Below are 19,352 nucleotides of genomic sequence, written 5' to 3' on the forward strand. Positions count from 1 at the left end.
TCTCCTCTCCTCTCCTCTCCTCTCCTCTCCTCTCCTCTCCTCTCCTCCCCTCCCCTCCCCTCCCTTAAAAACACATTGAAGTGTGCTTGTAGTTCTTACTGTAACCGTGTTTATGTGTGAGTTTCCAAGGGAGTGTCTTATCTGAAATGTTTTCTAAACATATGACTCAGCCTTGAACTGACCTGCTTCTTCTTCTGTTAAATATACACATTTCACAGAACATGTAAATTAGGGACTCTTGGTTGCTGGGTTTTAGGAAGCTCCAGTACACAGATACTGAAATTCAGAAGATGCGTGGGTCTGTTTATGGCTGAACAGCTGTCCACAAGGCCAGGCATGCTCAGACTGCAGGCTGCCCATGAGCTTCTTGAGAGGAGTGGGGAAGGCAGCTGAACCTGCAAAGGTCTGATGGGAACTAAGAAAGAAGACCTGGCATTGTGTATAAGTTGGGAAGAGTCTGCTTGGGTTTAAAAAGTCTACTTATACTCAGAGGCATTTGCCCATATGAGGTATACACGGGCATTTTGCTAGACATTTGAGCAACTTCCTGGGCCTACCTCCAGAGGCTGCAAGCTGCAAGAGCATGAGGCCAGGTCTGCAGACATGAGGTCCTTCTTGTGAGGAACGTGGCGGTTACAGAGTCATGGGTCAAAGCTGCTGGCTCAGCCCTCCTTCTTCCCACAGTCCTGCACCTGCCAGCGCCTACCCGTGGGTGACTGGGGGCTGGCTTGTACACACTGGCTTCACTATTGTTATTATTGATTACTATGCCATAGAGAAAGAGAGACTGAAGTATGCCTGTGGATCTGGCCATCTGTGCCATCAAGAATCCAGAGTGGGCAATTCTGCTCAGTCCTCTGAGTCTTTCTGTCCACGTTCCCGCGGCCCTTCCTCTCAGACGCAGGCTTGGACACAAGGTGTTATGCAGTATAGTGTTTCATACACAGGCTTCCCCTGAGCAGGGACGTTTTGGTCATTCAAATATTCTGTCTCTGCTTCTGCTTGTCCTTCTCTCTGTGTGTATGTGCGTGAGCAATAGATGAAGACAAACGACGACAGTGCTGGTAAGGCCCGTCTTCTTAGTGGCAAGGACAGCAGGGCGCTCCGCCGCTCTACCAGCAGCGAGGGCAAATGGCTGGCACGCAGATGTTGGTCCATTCTGTTTCCCTTCAGCTCTAGGTACCTTAAGCTTTAGAAATGGGGATAATTTCAACAATTCCACTTTTATTGACAACGTATTTTAACTTGCCTTAAAACGACAAAAACAACAACAACAACAAAACAGAACTGTAAAGAAATATTCAAAACCCAAAAGATCCTGAAGAATGCGGAGTTTGGAGACGAGGGTTATTACTCCTGCGTGTTTTCTGTCCACCACAATGGGAAGCAGTACAACATCACCAAGACCGTCAACATCACAGTTATTAAAGGTGAGAGGAAGCGTTTGAAGGAAGCAAACTTGGGACTCTTTTAACTGGGAAGCCTCCTGGGGGAGGAGGGACGGGTACCTCCTTGTATTTGAGAAGGCACTGCTTCAAGGTTTCGAAGCTTCGACTTGGCTTCCCATAAAACTGGCTAAAAACACAGTTTTCTTAGCAGCAAATGAAACTTTCCATGGGTGAACCTCTCATGAACCAGCTTGTTCCTGTTTGGAATTTGGGTAAACTCCAGAAGCTTGTTAAGCTTCCATTTTCACGTAACAAATATTTGCTGTGGTCACAAATATTTATGGTGACTGTGTTCAGTAAGCTGTGCTCAGGATTGGGACACAAAGAGGCACTAAAGAGAAACGTACACTGCACTCAGGGAATTTTATCCTGCTCTGGAGGGACTCTGGGCACCAAGGCTGTAGCAGTGTGAAACGGGTTGCCAGGGCGTTTGCTTGAAAGGAAGACACGCACTGAAGACTGTGCCCGATCTGGATCTTGGAGGGACTGTACTGTGAAGGGGCAGAGCACACAGGGAGAAAGGCGGGCACAGTGACCGAGCTAGGGCACGGTCTGTTAGTCAGAAGGAGGGCTTTGCAGGTCACCTGATTTGCCATGAGTGCAGAGGACAAAGACATGGGACTCTATGGTGACGGTGCCCTGAGAGGTGATTTAACTGCAGAGCCCTGCAGAGATACATTTCAGGTTACAGCCAAGAACCCGCCATCCAGCACCTCCCGGGAACTCACGGGAAACTGTCAAAGCACAGCACAGCTGAGTACAGATTTCGACATCTGAGTGTGGAACATTCTTGATATTTTTCCCAGCATCCATTTTTCCTTCTTCAGCTGCTTTTCCTCTGCTTTCAAAAACTTCGCAGACTGTCGGCTCCCTTCCTGTGTGAAAGTTCCTCTGGTTGTTTACAATCATGTGGTATGACCATGACCATAGTCTGACCATCCGGTAAGCTAGAAACCTGTGTGGATGACACATTTAACCAAATCCACAGCCCACATCAGTTCTAGTGACATCTTTCCTCAGCCCCGCACCTTAGGCTTACATAACTGCCCGTGTGTGCGGTTGCAGAGACGTGTCCTCAGCGATGTACGCACCTCAGCCTAGAGTCCTGGAGGTCACGTGTCTGAATAAGTTCACTAGGCCAAAGCCGAGGTTTCAGCAGCATTGTATGGTTTCAGAGATTATGGAGAAAAAGATATGCCATTTGCCAGTGTCCAGAGGCTATCTCTATCACACTGTCTTCAAAGTAGAGCACGCTATATGCCAGTCTTTTCTTTTTTCCTTCTTCTCCTTTTCTCTTCCCTCCTCTACTTCCTTGCCCACCTCCTGACACACATATACACTTCCATCATTGTATATAATATGCATAAATGCATATATGCATCTTCCTGGGTCTGGCCTTTCTGACTTTCTTATGAGGACTCACAGCCCACTTGGATGATTCAAGATAGCATCTCTTTCTCCAAGTGCTTGAGCAATCACACATACCATTTTTTTTTTTTTTGTCCATCTTCTTCTGCTAGAACTGAGTGCCATGGACTGAGCCAATTATAAACCAGAGAAGTTTATTTGGCTATCAGTTCTGGGACATCCTAGACCAAGGGACCACCTGTGAATGTGTCTACAATGGGCTGTGCGGCTCAGGACATTGGATGTCCTTCTCTGTCACTCTGCCCACGGCTGAGAGACAGGTCTCTCACTAAACCGGAACTGATTCAAATGGCTAGACTAGCTGGCCAGGGAGCTTCCAAGATCTGCCTGTCTCTTCCGCCGAGTGCTGGGGTTACAGGCCCATGCAGTCAGGCTTAGGTTGTTACATGGGTTTGGGGGATTCAAACTCAGGTCCTGTCCTAGTACATCAACCATTCCAGCCCCCTGAGCCGCCTCCTCATCCAGGGCATGGCTAGGGATGCTGGTTAGGGATGGAGACTCCGCATCCTCCTCAAGGACATGGTCAGAGATGGAGACTCCACACCCTCAAGGGTAGGACTGGTGTCTAGGAGAGGTGATTTACATGGCTCTCCTAGTCTTCATGTATTCTGTTAAATCCATCAGTGGGAAAATGAAGAGGGCAGATGGAGAAGGGGTGTGATGTAGCCTGGGAAGGTGCTTCCCCAGGGCTGCCCATCATCTCCGTCTAGACATTTGGTCCTCTCAGGGTGTGGCAGTAGTCTCCCTGGATGAGATAGTTCTCCAACTTCAGGTTTATGAGGCAGAAGCCAATATTTGAGAGGATACTAGATGGATGAAGCTTTTAGCTCTGTGAACACACTACTAACAGAAACGAAGCTTCGATAACGTGAGCTGGATTAATAAAAAGTTAATAAAATCACGACAGAAGTAAAGATATGCAAGGATCGCAGTTATCCACAGACAAAAGCAAGACCTAGTTGGTGCCTGACGCCAGGGGAGGAGCCACGTGGGACAATGCTGTGTTTCTGTGTATGCTTGTGCCCGTGGTGAAATTTAGTTTATGAATTAGGCACAACAGATTAATATCAATAATTAATAATAAAATAAAACAATATGCCCAAACAAAATTGTCTGTCACGACTTTTGTGCTCTGTGGCCCTGATTAAATAGAATGGGGGTTATTTGCATATAAGCACCATGATACCATCCTATTTAATCAGGGCTGTAAGTACACTGAGCAAGAGAATAATTCAGGTTCTGGTTTGGATGGAATGGGAAACTTAGAAAGGCATCCAACTTAAAAATTACAAGTTAATTATTTAAGTTTTTTTCACTTTTATGTTTTTGGACCACACTTGGCTTACACTAATTTAAACTGCAGAACCTATAATCATGGATAATCCAGAGGTACTATGTTGGAAACTTTTGTTATACAGAATGACCATGTTACAACATTATGTGTGTCCAAGATAAGCTCAAGGCAGTTTTAATGTTCTTCTTGTTTGTTTTGCTGTTCTTCTAGGAAACAATAAAATAATCCCAGCTATTCTGGGGCCGAAGTTGGACATTGTTGGAGCAGAGCTAGGTATGTTTTACAGTGTGTGTTTTCTAAATGTATAAATGGGGCCAGTATTGAGCTTTCAAAGACTAAATGTGGGTCGCTGCTGATTGATACAACTCATCTATTTGTTGAAGAATACAAGACCATGGAAAGCAAGCTGTTTTCTGACAGTTGCACTTTGAGGCCAGTTCAATGGCACTTCTGTTCAAAAGTCGGTGCGACTGTCTATGTATTGTAGACAGATACATTTTTTTTCTTCCAATTTTCTCTATTGACCTTTCAAAACATGAAAGTTTGGTGATAACGCTTTGGAGATTTGATGCAAACTGACCCTGTAGTCTGAATATCTGGCCATGGATGGAATTGCTGTACTTTCTGGGCTCGTCTAGAGCTGCACTTCTCAACCTTCCTGAAGCTGTGACCCTTTAATGCAGGCCCTCATGCTGTGGTGACCCCAACCATAAAAGTGCTTCATTGCTGCTTCATAACTGGAATTTACTACTGTTATGAATCAAACGTGGATATCTGATATGCAGGGCACCTGACATGTGACCCCTGTGAAAGGGTCATTCAACCCCCAAAGGAGTCGCAGCCCACAGGTTGAGAGTTGCAGATCTTAAGAACCAGGGTGCATAATTTAAAAAATAAAAGCTCAGAAGGAATGGAATAAATTTACATATGTTAAACCAGATATTAAACTAACTGATTTGAGAATTTTGAGATACATTTTCCCAACCAAGGTAGAGGGATAGTGTCTCCACGGCACGGACTGAATAACTGACACTCAGGCCGAGCAAGTCTAATTATTTCAGGCTGCTCGGAACCGGGCAAACAGAGGTGCTACACCCAATCTGCCTTGCATTTAAATAGCTGGTTGGAGAGCATACCTCAGGCATGCTGGTTGCAGACCTTTGCCGCTGGGACACAGCTTCTTAAAGTGCGAGTTGAGACGACATGAGCATTGCATAAAATGGATGTGGGGGCCATGAAAAAAATGGCAAAAGTAGAGGCTTTCTGGATACACAATGACAGAAAATCCAAATCAAAAACACAAAGAAGCTTTCAAAGAAACAAAGACGCTTCCAGGAGCAATCACTAGAATTGTCTTGTATGACGTCACTGCATCCTCAGTTCTGTACACACACGTGTGCTCTGCCCAGGGCACCCCTGCTTCCCGTGTTCAAGACTTGTGTATGTGTTAGGAGGTTCGGTCTATTTTACTGTGCATATAAAAGTTTCTGGTCTTATAGAAGCATAACTTACTGAAAACAAAAAGCCTTTAGTGCTTCCCTCCTGCCATTCCTTGGCTTGTTTCAAGTGAGGGAACCCTTGGGCTGTATTGTGTTAGAGTGTTTCATTTTGAAACTGACTGTGTGAGTTGCAGACTTGAATTTTATAAAAAAATATATTGGAGGAATTTTGGGTTGGGATTAGGATAGAATTTCTGAAATGACCCTAAGTATATTTCTGCCATTTTGTGTTATATATTTATGTAAAGTGGCCTCAGCTTTGATGATTATAAAATCAAAATTTTGAACATTTCTAAATAACAGTGAAGATGTTCCATGTCATGAATTACCAAACCATTCAGCCAATATTTAATTCTCTACATACAAACAAGCACACCATCTCATTAGCATGCAAGTTTGTTTGTCTTTAATGAAAATAGTAAAATATAACAAGGAGTTGCTTTAAAATAATTTTTCTCATGTCTTCTTCTCCATCATGCTCACTTTGTATACCTGCTTAGTAGACCCATATACTCAAGTGCACTCGTAGTTGTTGGCTGTAAAAGAGTTGTGAATGGAAAGTTTAGGACATGCTGGCAGAGCAACACTTGCTTTTCTATGGACCATGAGCCCACAGGAGACATAGCCGTGTCTCTGCAGCCTTGTGCTGTGCAAGCTCTTGCTGACGTTCCTGTGATCTGCGCAGCTGCCCACAAACTCCACAGTTCTGGACTCTGCTTTATGAGACTCTTGCTCACTTCAACTTCAAGATGTGCCTTACAAATAAGATGGCCGTTGACTTACTGTTTACTCCCTTGGAAGAGATCTTTCCTTCCTGCACTTTAATTTCACCCTCCCTTGTTCTTTCTCTCTGTGCTGTGATGCTTTGTTTTTTTTTTTTTAAGTAATTAGTTTGTATGATATGTCCTTTTGTTTTTATTGTAGTTTAAGAGAGACACTGGCTTGCCACTGTCCACTATCTTGAAGATTGAAAAAGTGCACTGACCCCATAAATTTTAATAATTGATTTAAAAGTGAATATTTAAATAGAAGTCAGTTCATTACTTGGTGATGACTAGTCATTGCTATGTAATTCTTCTCCTTAATTGTAATTTTTAAAATTTAAAATGAAACAACTCTTTCATTTTTTTTACTGGATGTGGTGCTATTTCACATTCAGTTCTCACACACTGGTTGTGTTTGAAGATTCCCCTGGGTTTCTAAATTCACGACTGAGACTGTCAACTTCTCCCTAGGAAAAGGTGTGGAACTTAGCTGCATTGCTTTACTGAATGAAAATGATCAGCTTTATTGGAGCCTCGGGAAAGAAGACAGATCAGACCCTAATGTGCAAGAAGATGAGAACAAGACGACTTGGTACGCAGAGGGCACGTGTAAGCGATGCGTGCTGTGAAAACACACAGCACACAGGAGCAGGGAGGCCGGGCCCCCGGCTGCCTGGCGGGATGTTTGTGTTAGCTTTAGCTGTCGCTTCAGGTGGCTTCTCGTTGTCGTTACCGTGTTCCAAGGTGACAAACCATGCAGAAATTTGCCGTGCCCGCCTGAGTTTGAAGAAAGAAGGTTCCCGAGAATGTTAGTGAGGACTTTTAGCATCACTTTATAAAGGTACCAGTGAGAGTCTGGGGTGCGGAAGTCCCCAAGCTCCTTATGAAAGAGCAAGCAGCATAGTTTCTTGGATTCTGAAAACTATGTCAAGTGCTGTATTTTTATTAATGGGCCACAACAGTAAAAGTGGCATCAGTGATCAAACTCAGGTCTTCTGCAAGAGCAGTTCATTCTCTCAACCACGTAGTGATACACAGTTGATGCGTTTGGGGTTTGATTTGCCATCTCCTGTGCTCCTGCAGGAGTCTGACCCCCAGTGTCTTCTGACTGTCTCCGGAGTAGAAGAAGAAATCGACCCTCTCACTGAGAGGCGGAGTCTGTAAAGCGTAGTTTGACTACGCTGGAGAGCTCTGTCGCTGCAAAGAGGCACCATGGCCATGGCAACTCATGCTTTTTTAAGCATTTAATGGAGGCTTGCTTGGAGTTTCAGAGTTTAGCCCATTATCCTCTTGGCAGGGAGCTCTAGGCACACAGGCAGAAACAGCTGAGAGTTCTACATCTGGACCTGCAGGCAGCAGGAAGAGAGAGAGAGCCTCTGGGGTTGGAAAGGGCTCTTTGAAACCCAAAAGCACACTCTCAATGGCAGACTTCTTCCCACAAGGCCACGCCTCCTAATCCTTTCAAATGGTGCCACTCTCCATGACCAGTTGTTCAAATCTATGAGCCTGTGGGCATTCTCATTCAAAGCACCACAATAGTCTAGTCCCTGAGATTGAATTCTGATGCCTTATGGCATGGAAGAGAAGCATCCATAAGTACACAGGAGCTGCTGCCATGATACGCTGTAGTTCAGGGCCCTGCTAGAGGCCATGTCATGCCTTTTGACCACAGGGTAAACAAAGTCTTTTCTTTATAGCCTCTGGCTGCCCAGGATTCACTTATAGCAAGGAAAGATGAAGAACACAAAACTGGCTGGCCATAGTTAATAGGGATGACGGTGTGGGATGAATTCCAAGTAATTGGGAGAAGAAAACGGAAAAAATGAGAGAGGTGTGCCTTTCCCTGAGTTCTGTTGCTCCTTGGAGGAGTAGGGAGGCTAAGCTTAATTCACACCAGAGATGGAAGACATAGCTGACGCTTCCTTTTAGTATTGTAGGCCTATAAATAAATCCTCATCTCCTGAGTACGCTTGCCGGTCATGGACTAAGCCTGTTGCTGAATATTCGTCTTACATTGCAGGACTTCTGAAGGCAAACTGCATGCTTTAAAAACTCTGAGGATTCAGAGGATTACTGAAAAGAATCTCAATGTTCTGTACAATTGCACCGTGACCAACGATGAAGCCACAGACACCAAAAGCTTCATCCTGGTGAGAAAAGGTATGAAGCTCATTGCTCTTCTTGACAGTCTCTGTGCTGTCTCTCTCTTTGTGTGAGCTCAGCTTTCCAAGGGGGGGGAACCCATCCAGGGTCACAGAGCAAGGCGACAAAATCTCCCACTTAGGGGTCTTCTGTCCCATGGGAGCAGCCTCCTCGGTCCCCTCCACAGGAATTGTGAGTCCGGTGCATCCACGAAGCAGAGGCACTCCAACCTGCTGCTTGTTGTGTGATACGACGTTTGTATTCCTGGGCACCGCTCAACACTAGCTCAATTCCTGCTTGCATCCTCAGAGCTTCCGCCTCACATTGCTCCTCTCAGTTCACAGATGTCACCTGGGGAATAGGATCTTCCTGTCTCAGGGATTCCTAGCTATCTCTCAAAGATGGAGGACCCCCTGGGCATGGCTTCTGAGAGTCTGTTTATTAGATAGATATAATCAATTATTTAATGGAATAAGTGATTTTACCGGAACGATTATCTCTTAAAAGTGTGTGACACAAGAGGGACAAAGCTTGAGCCAGGTTTATCCTGCCTCATGTGGAAATTGCCACACCATTGGTGTCTCTCCTTGGAAAACAAGCAAAAGAAAAGAGGAAAGGCAGTGTCTATGTGGATAGTCACTGCAGCATTGTGTAAACTTACAAAATTAGTATCAATGTAAGAATGGGTATATTGTAAATGAGCAAAATGTTGGTCTGATGTGGAAATAAAATGTGATTAACATATAACCTCAGTTAAATAAAAATTTGGGGGCCACAAAAGACTCATCTGTTTTCATGTGTGTGGTATGGTAAACAGGTGAGCCTGGTAGGCACAGGAGCCACGAGAGGGTGCAAGACTCCCCCTGAAACTGGAGTTCCTCATGGTTGTGAGCCTCTGTGTAGCTGGAAACCAAACCCAGGTCCTCTGCAAGAGCACCAAGTTCTTTTCACCTCCATGTCTCCAGTCCCCCCACCCCAAGAAAGTTTGACACTGGCTGGCCATCACCACCTCCTTGGATGGCTGCTAAGAACATTTCACTCTTTGTACCCTTCTGTGCCCCTTCGTGTTTGTGACGAATGCACACTGAATCAATCTGAGAGCTATGTCTCTTTTTCTGAAGGGTAGATTGTCTACATTTTTGCTAAAACCCGAGTGCTGTGTGCTGGGCACTGTTGAGTGCTCTGTAGAGTCTTGTTCATCAGCAACCGTAAATGAAGCAAGAGGTTCATTTATTGTTTTTACTTTGCACATGAAGATACTAGGAATTGGGAGCCTCAAGGATTTTTCCTAAAACACAAACTAATTGATGGAGCCAGACTAGAAACCCAGATTTTCCCCACCCAGTGCGCCCGCTGAAGGTAGTGTGCTGTTGGCTCAGGGCACTAACTTTGACCCTCGTTGGGATCCTTGTGTCCTGTCCTTCAGAAAGCTCCCACAGAGACAGAGCGCCTGAGTGGCCACGTTCTTACTTCATGTCTATGGATATCCTTGCACACATCTCTAAGTTGGGAGTGGGAAGACTGCAGACTCCAGCCAGAGAGTGGGGAGCTAGTGGAAAATGGGCAAATAACTGAATCAGAGTGAAGGCCAAAAGCTGACAACACAGCAATGTGATTGATGGTGGAAAGCAATGGCCACATTTCTTGATTCATGATTTCCTTTTGCTCTATTTTTTTTTTTTTTCTGTAGAAATGGCTGATATCCCAGGCCACGTTTTCACGAGGGGAATAATTGTGGCAGTTTTCATCTCCGTGGCAGCAGTTTCTGTGGTGGTTTTGTGTGTCATCTACAAAGTTGATTTGGTTCTCTTCTATAGACGCTTACTGGACAGAGATGAAACCCTAACAGGTAACATGCTGTGACAGGGACGTCCCAGGCCATGTTTTCATGCTACACCCAATGGAAGGAGCATTGGCCGTCACTGTGGTTTGGCTGCGCTGCTCACAGTCCCCAGAGAGCCGGGTCCCCAGTGTGGAGTCGGGTTGCTCTGCTTGTGTTACACTGTGACGCATGCTCTGCAGTCTTGTACTTGTTTGTGACTTTCTAAATGTGTTTCCTTCGATGTTTCATGGTTGTTCACTGTCTCCTCCTAAATGTCCCATGCTGTCAGTCTGGTTGTGTTTACACGCATACCATACACACTCAATAAAGTTTGTTTCCATTGAGTTTTCTGTCATCCTGGTTTGTTATTCTAACTGGGAAAAGGAGGCCAAATGGCATCCCTGGAAGAACTGTGGGGTATGAACTAAACAATCTCGGTTTTGGTCTTTTACACCCATCTGCTGTTAGCTGCTATTGTGTCTATTTTTCCTGTGTCTCAATGTTTTCAAAAGCAACTAAAAATCTTAAGATTTCAAGATTATTATGTTCCTTAAATGTTAACCTTAATCTGTTGTTTTTGTGTGTGTATGTGTTGAGTTTTTACAGGAAAAAAAAACTTCATAGAGGTCAAATTCAAAATTTGTAAATATACACCAGGAGACCTTCTCTGCCTTGCCATGTCTGTCATTCCCACGATGTCCCCACTGCCCGTTACATCCCATAAGTTATTCATGTGGATTCTTTCCTCATGCTGCCTTTAAGAAGCACCTACTTCACTATTTCCAGTTTTTCTTTATGATTTCTTGTGGATCTGCTCATGTCACTAAAGAAATCCCTCATCTGTCAGGATGGCTCAGGTCCTGCCTGCCTGCCTGTCTCATGCTGCCCAGACTGGCCTGACTTTAATGCTGCCTCCCCGTGCCTCCATCTCCAGGTGCTGGGTTCCCTGGTGTGGCCCTCAGAGTGGCCACCCCCAGTGACTCCTGTGTTGCTGGGTTTACTCCTCTTCCGATGTGTGTTCAGGTTCGTGCTTCCTTTGCTATTACAGAGATGTTTCGTGAATGAAGTCACCCATCATTGCTTCCTGCTTGTGCTGTATCACCACAGGGACTCTCCACAGTGCAATCTCTGTAATGAGCTGAGGCTTTGATAGCTGCTGTCCTTTTGCCTGCCTTGCACACTGCCGCATGACACACTACACAAAGGTTTCGGGTTTCCCTCATAGCCCCCCTCCTTGCATTTCTGCCAGCTTAATAGATGGGGACTTGAGGCCATTTAATTTGTATTTCATTTAATGATGTTAAAAATGCAATCATTTATTTAACATTTGTGTCTCTGTTTTCAGCATATTCACTCTTGGCCCATTCTGTCACTAGGCTTCTTCTCCTTCTCCTTCCTTCTCCTTCTCCTTCTCCTTCTCTTTCTCCTTCTCCTTCTCCTTCTCCTTCTCCTTCTTCTCCTCGTCCTCCTCCTCCTTCCCCTTCCCCTTCCCCTTCTCCTTCCCAGACACTATTTATATCTTAGGTGGAGTAAGCCTAGATTCTGAATTGTAAAGGTAAATGTCCCATGTTGTCATTTGTCTTTGCTTGTTGTGGTGAGGCTATGTGAAAGACCCAAATACATCTTAAGTTTTGGTATCCGATTTTGGGGCTATAAGAACCAAGGACCCCTTAACCTCATGGTAAAAAGTAATTCTTATATCCACTCCTTTGAGATTTTTTCAATTTATTTCTGTTTTTTAGATTATAGAATTACATCATCTTTTCATTTACAACTTTTAATATTAACAGTTAGCATGCTCAGAGAATATGGCTCTTAGCCTACGTATGTGTGATCTTGCTTTGAAAAGATATGAGGCACCGAAGTTGAAAGTCTGTATATGGTATTTTCTCCATGGTCTCTGCTCAGAAAGACAAATATCTGTATTTAAATAGGCATCAAATAATTTTTCTCCTTTTGATTTTCCATAATATTTTCCTTTGTCAATTTTGTTAGACCCATCTTACACATCCTTTTGTTGTTGTTTTTTTTTTTTTTAAGATTGTTTAAATTCATTGACTTTATTTTGTATGTGTGTGCCTGGGTGCATGCGTGTGCACCACATGTATGCAGAAGCCTGCAGAAGATGGAAGAGGGCATCAGCCTGGCACTGAGGCTACAGGTGGTTAGAAATTACCATGTGAGTGCTGACCTGAGCCCAGACTTTCAGCAGAAGCAGCAGGAACTCACAGTCACTCAGCCATCTGTCCAGCCCCAATACTTTTCAAAACTCATAACTGCTGTCATGGCAGTGCACAGGAACATTCAGGAACATGCTCTAAGCAGCACAGAGTGAATCCATGAAGAGGTGCGGTCTGTGGGAAGGTCAGCCATGCAGATATGTCCAGGCAAGAAGACTTTTGTAGCAGGTGCAGCACTCCAGTGGCCAAGAGTGTGCTCCGTGTTGTTCTCTAAAGGAAAGAGATGAAAAGAACCAACTGCCAACAACTATTACAACACAGTCGACTGATACAAACAGCTGGGGAAACGCTGGTCCAGCTGACATTATTATTCTAAGTGACCATTTAAATGACCATTTATATAATGATAGTTTCATTGATTAGGGATCAAAAATTGTCTTTACTCACCAGTGGCTTCCAGACACAGCAGGCCTGAGCCACACATGAACCCACAGAGTCTGCGCCAGCGCAAGAACTGCACAGGTTCAGACCAGGCAAAACCGCATCACTGAAGAGAAGAAGTGGACCAAAGTCCCACCCTGAGCCAGGAAGCTGCTTGCAGTTGATGAGTGCTAGGATAGGGGGAAATCAGTATTTTCTATTAACCCTCTCACTATCCACATTTAAAAATAAATCTTAATGTAAACTACCTGATTAATATCATAGAAGAGAATTATTTGGCATAGGAAATTTGAAATCAATTAATAGTTGGGAACTAGTTTTTCCTGAGTAAGAACAAAAGCATGTTACATGAACTGTAGATACATAGGGGATTGCCTTCCTTGTTTCTCATGATCAGTTATATCTTGATTATGAAACAACTGTGATCCTTTACTTGATTTACCTCTTGGTGCCTATTTTTGCACTGGCTTGATAAAAACATTCACAAAAGCACTATAATTCATTGCCAAGACAATAGCTATAGTTCACAGCAATCTAAAAGAATCACTCAGAGGCAGCAGTTGCTGATTAAATTACTAACTAGTTTTATTTTCACCTACATTTTCTCCTACCTTTGATTGGCATACGAGTCTATAACCTTTATCAAAATTTTCTCATACATGTAATTCTACCGAAACAATTGCTTTATGTCAGCAACAGCTCCCAACAAATTGATGGAGCAGAATACTATAAGAAGAACCGAGCAAGCTTTTGCCATATAGAGAAAGCACTGTTTTGTGAACTTGAATGTGAAGAAATAGGGCTGGGTCATTGCATATAAACGACATGACATGTAAGAAGGGCAGACCCAGAGTTGTTCCTGCCCATCTTATTTTAAGAAAACACCTGGACATGTTTACCTTTCAGTCCAGTCAGTAGAGATGTAACCGCCTGGCCATCGACTTGATTTCTGCGTGATCAAGATAAACTATTTCACCACACTCCTGCTTGTCCATCTACACCTTAACATCGTTGAGGATGTTAGCCAAAACTTCCCTTGTTTATGTCCCTCCCCTTTCGGTGGCCAAGCTGTTTTACTCATCTTTGTCTGTGTCACAGGATTTGTCATCTGCTAATGCGTTTCTTTCTGTCTCATCAATAGAGTGCATGAAAATGAGAGGAGAATCACACACACATTTAGTTATCCAGCGGGCAGAATGAGTTGTGTGTGTGTGTGTCTGTGTGTGTTTGTGTTAGACCCTAGGCTGTGTGTGTGTGTGTGCACGCATGTGTGTGTGTGTGTGTGTGTGTTAGATTATAATCACAACCTCTGACCCCCACCCCCGCATACTTCTCAACGCTCTCCTCGAAATTCCTGGCTCTCTTTTCTGTTGTTGCCAGCTCCTGTGCTAAGCAGCCTTGTTATTTCTTCCACTCTCAGGGTACAGTCTCAGTTCCTTTATTTTACTTTGCTTTGCCCTCACTTTAAAGGCCTTTGGAGAATAAAACCTGGGTGGTTCTGTGGTAGAGTTGAGTGAAGTGAATGAGCTAAGGTGTCACTTAATTCACAGTCCTGGAATGAGGGTCTTCTGTGCTCTCTAGCATTTCATTGTCTTTGTCTGCCTTAATGTCCTGATAGTTATCCTCTCTCTCTCTCTCTACTCTTAAAACAGAAGCTTTAAAAAGATGTTTAGATAATCAGTTGCTTTACATGCCTCTAAGATTTGACAATCAAAAATTTTATTTGTTTTATATATGACTTTCACACAAATTTTTACTTGCAGTTTTCCACAATCATGAATTAAAAGAGTCCATCTTATCTCCTAGATGGTAAAATGTACGATGCGTTTGTGTCTTACCTGAAAGAGTGTCATCCTGAGAATGGAGAAGAATATGCTTTTGCTGTGGAGACATTACCCAGGGTCCTGGAGAAACAATTTGGGTATAAGTTGTGCATATATGAAAGAGATGTGGTGCCTGGCAAAGGTAAGAAAGGAAATCCTGGACCGAGAGTGAATGGAGATTTTTTTTTTCTGCACATTTTATTTTTAACGTTTTTTCAACTTTTATTAATTACACTTTATTCACTTTGTATCCCCCCATAAGCTCCTCCCTCCTCCCCTCCCAATCCCACCCTCCCTTCCCCTTCTTCATGGATGCCCCTTCCCAATTCCACTGATTGGGGAGGTCCCCCTCTCCTTCCTTCTGATCTTAGTCTATCAGATCTCATCAGGAGCAGCTGCATTGTCATCTTCTGTGGCCTGGTAAGGCTGCTCCCCCCTCAGGGGGAGGTGATCAAAGAGCAGGCCAATCAGATTATGTCAGAGGCAGTCCCTCTTCCCATTACTATGGAACCCACTTGGACACTGAACTGCCATGGGCTACATCTGTGCAGGGGTTCTAGGTTATCTCCATGCATGATACTTGGTTGGAGTATGAGTCTCTGGATAGACCCCTGTGCTCAAATTTTCTGGTTTTGTTGCTCTCCTTGTGGAGCTCCTGTCCTCTCCAGCTCTTACTATTTCCCACTTCTGACATAAGATTCCATGCACTCTGCCCAACAATTGGCCATAAGTCTCAGCATCTGCTTTGATAGTCTGCAGGGCAGAGCCTTTCAGAGGCCCTCTGTGGCAGGTTCCTAGGTTGTTTCCTGTTTTCTTCTTCTTCTGGTGTCCATCCTCTTTGCCTTTCGGGATGGGGATTGAGCATTTTAGTCAGGGTCCTCTCTCGATTAGTTTCTTTAGATGTACAGAAATGAGATGACTGATCATCCTTTTACCTTAAAAAGGTACAAATGGCCACATTCCTTTAAGGCAACAGAAGGCAGGCCAGTTGACGGGTAGTAATTAGCTAACCAGGTCAGTCTGATTAACCAAATTCTCATTATCACATCGTAATAGATATTGAGAAAATAGCTCCAGCCTTTCCCCATGGACTCTTCTCATGCTGCATCACAGGTCTCACACCCAGGAAAGGCACAGGTGTTTCTTTCTGAGGCCTCAGTAAACAGAGTGGAAGGCACCTGAGGGAGGCACCCAATGCTGATCTCTGATTTTTGTGTGCACACATGATGCTTGGCACATATGCTAAAAACTAACTAATGAGAGCGAGGAGGAAGAGGAGAAGTAGGAGAAGGGGGAGAAGGGGAAAGAAAAGGAGGAGGAGGAGGAGGAAGAAGAAGAAAAGAAGTAGGAGAAGGAAGGGAAAGAAGAGGAGGAAGAAAAGAAGTAGGAGAAGGAGGGAAAAGAAGAGAAGGAGAAGAAAGAGGAGGAGGAGAACAAAGGGGAAGAGAAGGAGGAAGAGAAAGAATAGAAGAAGTAGGAGAAGGAGAAGGAAGGGAAGGAGGGGAAAGAGGAGGAGAAGGAAAAGGAATGAAAAACACAAATGTTTTTACCACCATTCATTCATCCATCCCATATTTATTATGTGCTGTACCTGTATTAAGTTAGGCCAGGAAGAAAATATGCCAGTAAATAAGAAATAGCTTTGCGTTCCCCTCACACTACAAATTGGAAAGGGAAAATGCTGTTAAGTGAGAATTGTAAATAGCGTGCAAACTAGTAGTGAATCACGAGGTGCGTGTGAGGAGCAGGCCATGCTGGTGAACTTGGCATCTAGAAAGTACATCACAGTTTCACCACCATTTTGTTACATTTCCTTTCATTTCTCCTAAGCTAAGAAAAGAAAAAAGGTTTTCTTTTTGGTATGCCGGATTGTCATTAGGCTTGGTTGACCGCTCTGGGGCCTAGAGCAGAGCTGGGCATGTATGGCTAACCACGTCCACGATTCCCCAGCCACATATGGTTAGCTTAGGTTATTGTTTTAAATCTTTAACCTCCCCACAGAGATGAAGAACAAACTAGTAGTGACTGGAAAAATGTGCTTCGTGTGTCAAGTCTGCCTGCCCATCACTCACCAGCTGTGGGGCTGCAGGCGAGTTCTTCATCACTCTAGACGTTAGCGAAATGGCGGTGAGAATAGCTTCCCGTGAGGTTGCAGCCATGGGGAGATGAATTAATATTCCTTTACAGACTTGAAAGGCACAAGTGCTAGGTGAGTGCCCAGGACTGTGCTTATTTAGATGATTATTTTGCTAGATGTCTAAAACAAATGAAACTGTTTTATTTTTAAAGAAAACCTTGTTAGTTCGGCCAAAGGTTAAAATACTGTAAAACAGGAACATGCATGTTGGCGTACTTTTTTAAAAAAACTCTTTTATTTACGTTTCTTAGATCTTTCTCCCTACTCCACTCTAGTCTCTTCCAACATCCCAACACCAGGTAGGAAAGGGTTAGTGGGAGGGGGCACAGTTCTTTCTTAGCTGCTTCCTGCTGGCCAGTGTCTTTGGGTTCTTTGGAGCCAGGCCAATCCTCATGTCAGGAGATCTCCAGGTTCTTGTCTCACAACAGCCACAGGAGCAGCAAAGGGGAAGCAGCGGCCTTGCTCTTTCTCTTCTCAACTCTCTGGGCTCTGGCATTTACTCTCTCTCTAGAGTCCTCAGAATCTATCTGCAGCTGGCAAAGAGCTCCTCTCAGAGCCCGCAGGAGGCAAATAGTTTCCTGCTGTGAACAATCTGAGTCAGTGCCACATCCCACACCTGGGACCAAAACAAAAGCATGTTTACACCCACAATACATGCAGTCTTCTTTCTCCTGTGTCCGCCCTCAGCTCTCTGACCTGACACACATCTTGTCTTTCCAGCCATCGTTGATGAGATCCATTCGCTGATCGAGAAAAGCCGCAGGCTAATCATTGTCCTAAGCAAGAGCTACCTGACCAATGAAAGCCGGTTGGAACTCGAGAGTGGCCTCCACAAAGCACTGGTGGAAAGGAAGATTAAAATAATCCTCATTGAGTTCACTCCGGCGAGTAGTGGCTCCTTTCTGCCCCCGTCGCTGAAACTCCTGAAGTCCTCCAGAGTTCTGACCTGGAAGGCGGACAAGTCACTCTCACATAACTCCCGCTTCTGGAAGAATCTTCTCTACCTGATGCCTGCAAAAGCCAGCAGGCCGTGGAGAGAAGAGTCAGAGGCAATGCCTGTGCTTTCAGCACTCTGAGCTCCTGAAAAGCTCAATGTCGAAGGAACTGGCACCCTTCTAGATACCTGTGTGTGTGGTTATTCCCAACAGGGCGGTCATTCGAAAGACTGAATTCTGTTAGCATCTCTCCCAGAATGAGATTTGCCATCGGGTCATCAGAGATGAAACAAAACCTTGATCCATGACCCCGAGTTCTAGGAAGAGCCTGAGCTTCAGCAGAAAGCAGTTTGTGATTATTTTCTCCCCACATCAGTGGTCCTCAGCCTGTGGGTGGGTCCCCCTTTGCCAAACTGCTATCTAGAAAAATATGTACATTACGATTCAGAAGAGTAGCAGCGTTGCAGTTATGAAGTAGCAATGAAAATAGTTTTATGTTTGGGTGTCACCACAACTCGGGGAATTGTATTCATAGGGTGCAGCACTAGGAAGGTTGAGGACCTTTGGCCTAGAGCTATCTGCACACTGGCCCATTCAGCAAGGGTGGACCTCCACGTGCAAACTGATTCACGACCAGAGCAAGGTGTCTCTTCAGGAGTTTCCAACTAGCGGGGGATCCCAGTGGGAGGGTCTTAGGTGCTCAAAGAGGCTCTTTCTACCAGCCAGTCTTCACCACAGCTCTCCTTCACCAGGCTGGGGAAGTGGGAGAGAGTGGGGTTGCTGTCTGAAGAGAAGGGAAGCCAGGTGAGAGGAAGATCCAGGGACCTGGCTTCAGGATGAGCTTAGTGCTGAAAGATAGTTCTTGGAAACTCAGTCGACAGAGGCAGACTTTGCTTATTCCTTAGACCTCTTCATAGAAGGGAAACCCTGAACACCTTTGAGTCATGCGTGACAGACAAAAATGTAAATTCAGAGGACTCCGTGAGCCTGTCAGTTTCAGTGGTCCAAAGCTTCTGTTGGCTTTATGTAAATATTTATATTTAGGATCATATTAGCTACTGAAGTGCAACAAACAGCAGTAATTGCTTATTAATTTTATTGGCTGTTCTGAATGGCCTTGGCCTGTAGGCCGTTCCGCATGATGGCTGAGGGTGTGGTCTGAGCAGTCACATTTGAGTGACAACCTTGGGTTTTCTGCTTCTTTGCTAAGCTCTGTGATTTTATCCAGTTTCTCATGCCTCAGTTTCCTCATCTTTAAAATCAGATGAGGAAATCATAAAGTAGGTATGCCTCCTTGACAAGGGAACCAGACTGCTCTGTAAATGAGGCTCTCTGGTGATGGTGGCAATGCCCCTGGTTCATGCTGGCCTCTGTGGTTTAACAGTGGAGTCAACGGGAGCCAGAGATCAGGCAGGAAAGCAGGTCAGAGGAGACAAGCA

The 19,352-nt window shown here is 44.6% G+C and overlaps 1 protein-coding gene across 1 annotated transcript in view; it reads left to right on the top strand.

Annotated features, from left to right (window-relative positions):
• Positions 1-18,215, top strand: part of Il18r1 (interleukin 18 receptor 1) — a 30,908-nt gene extending 12,693 nt beyond the window's left edge. The window contains exons 5-11 of the mRNA XM_055608278.1: positions 1,286-1,430; positions 4,381-4,443; positions 6,905-7,025; positions 8,454-8,593; positions 10,266-10,424; positions 14,825-14,983; positions 17,699-18,215. Coding sequence (XP_055464253.1) covers positions 1,286-1,430; positions 4,381-4,443; positions 6,905-7,025; positions 8,454-8,593; positions 10,266-10,424; positions 14,825-14,983; positions 17,699-18,054 — 1,143 coding nt within the window. The 3' untranslated portion in view covers positions 18,055-18,215. The remainder of the gene's footprint in view (positions 1-1,285; positions 1,431-4,380; positions 4,444-6,904; positions 7,026-8,453; positions 8,594-10,265; positions 10,425-14,824; positions 14,984-17,698) is intronic.
• The last annotated feature ends 1,137 nt before the right edge of the window (positions 18,216-19,352 follow it).

Source organism: Psammomys obesus, unplaced genomic scaffold (assembly GCF_907164565.1).
Source record: "Psammomys obesus unplaced genomic scaffold, mPsaObe1.curated_primary_1811, whole genome shotgun sequence".
NCBI classification, from domain to species: domain Eukaryota; kingdom Metazoa; phylum Chordata; class Mammalia; order Rodentia; family Muridae; genus Psammomys; species Psammomys obesus.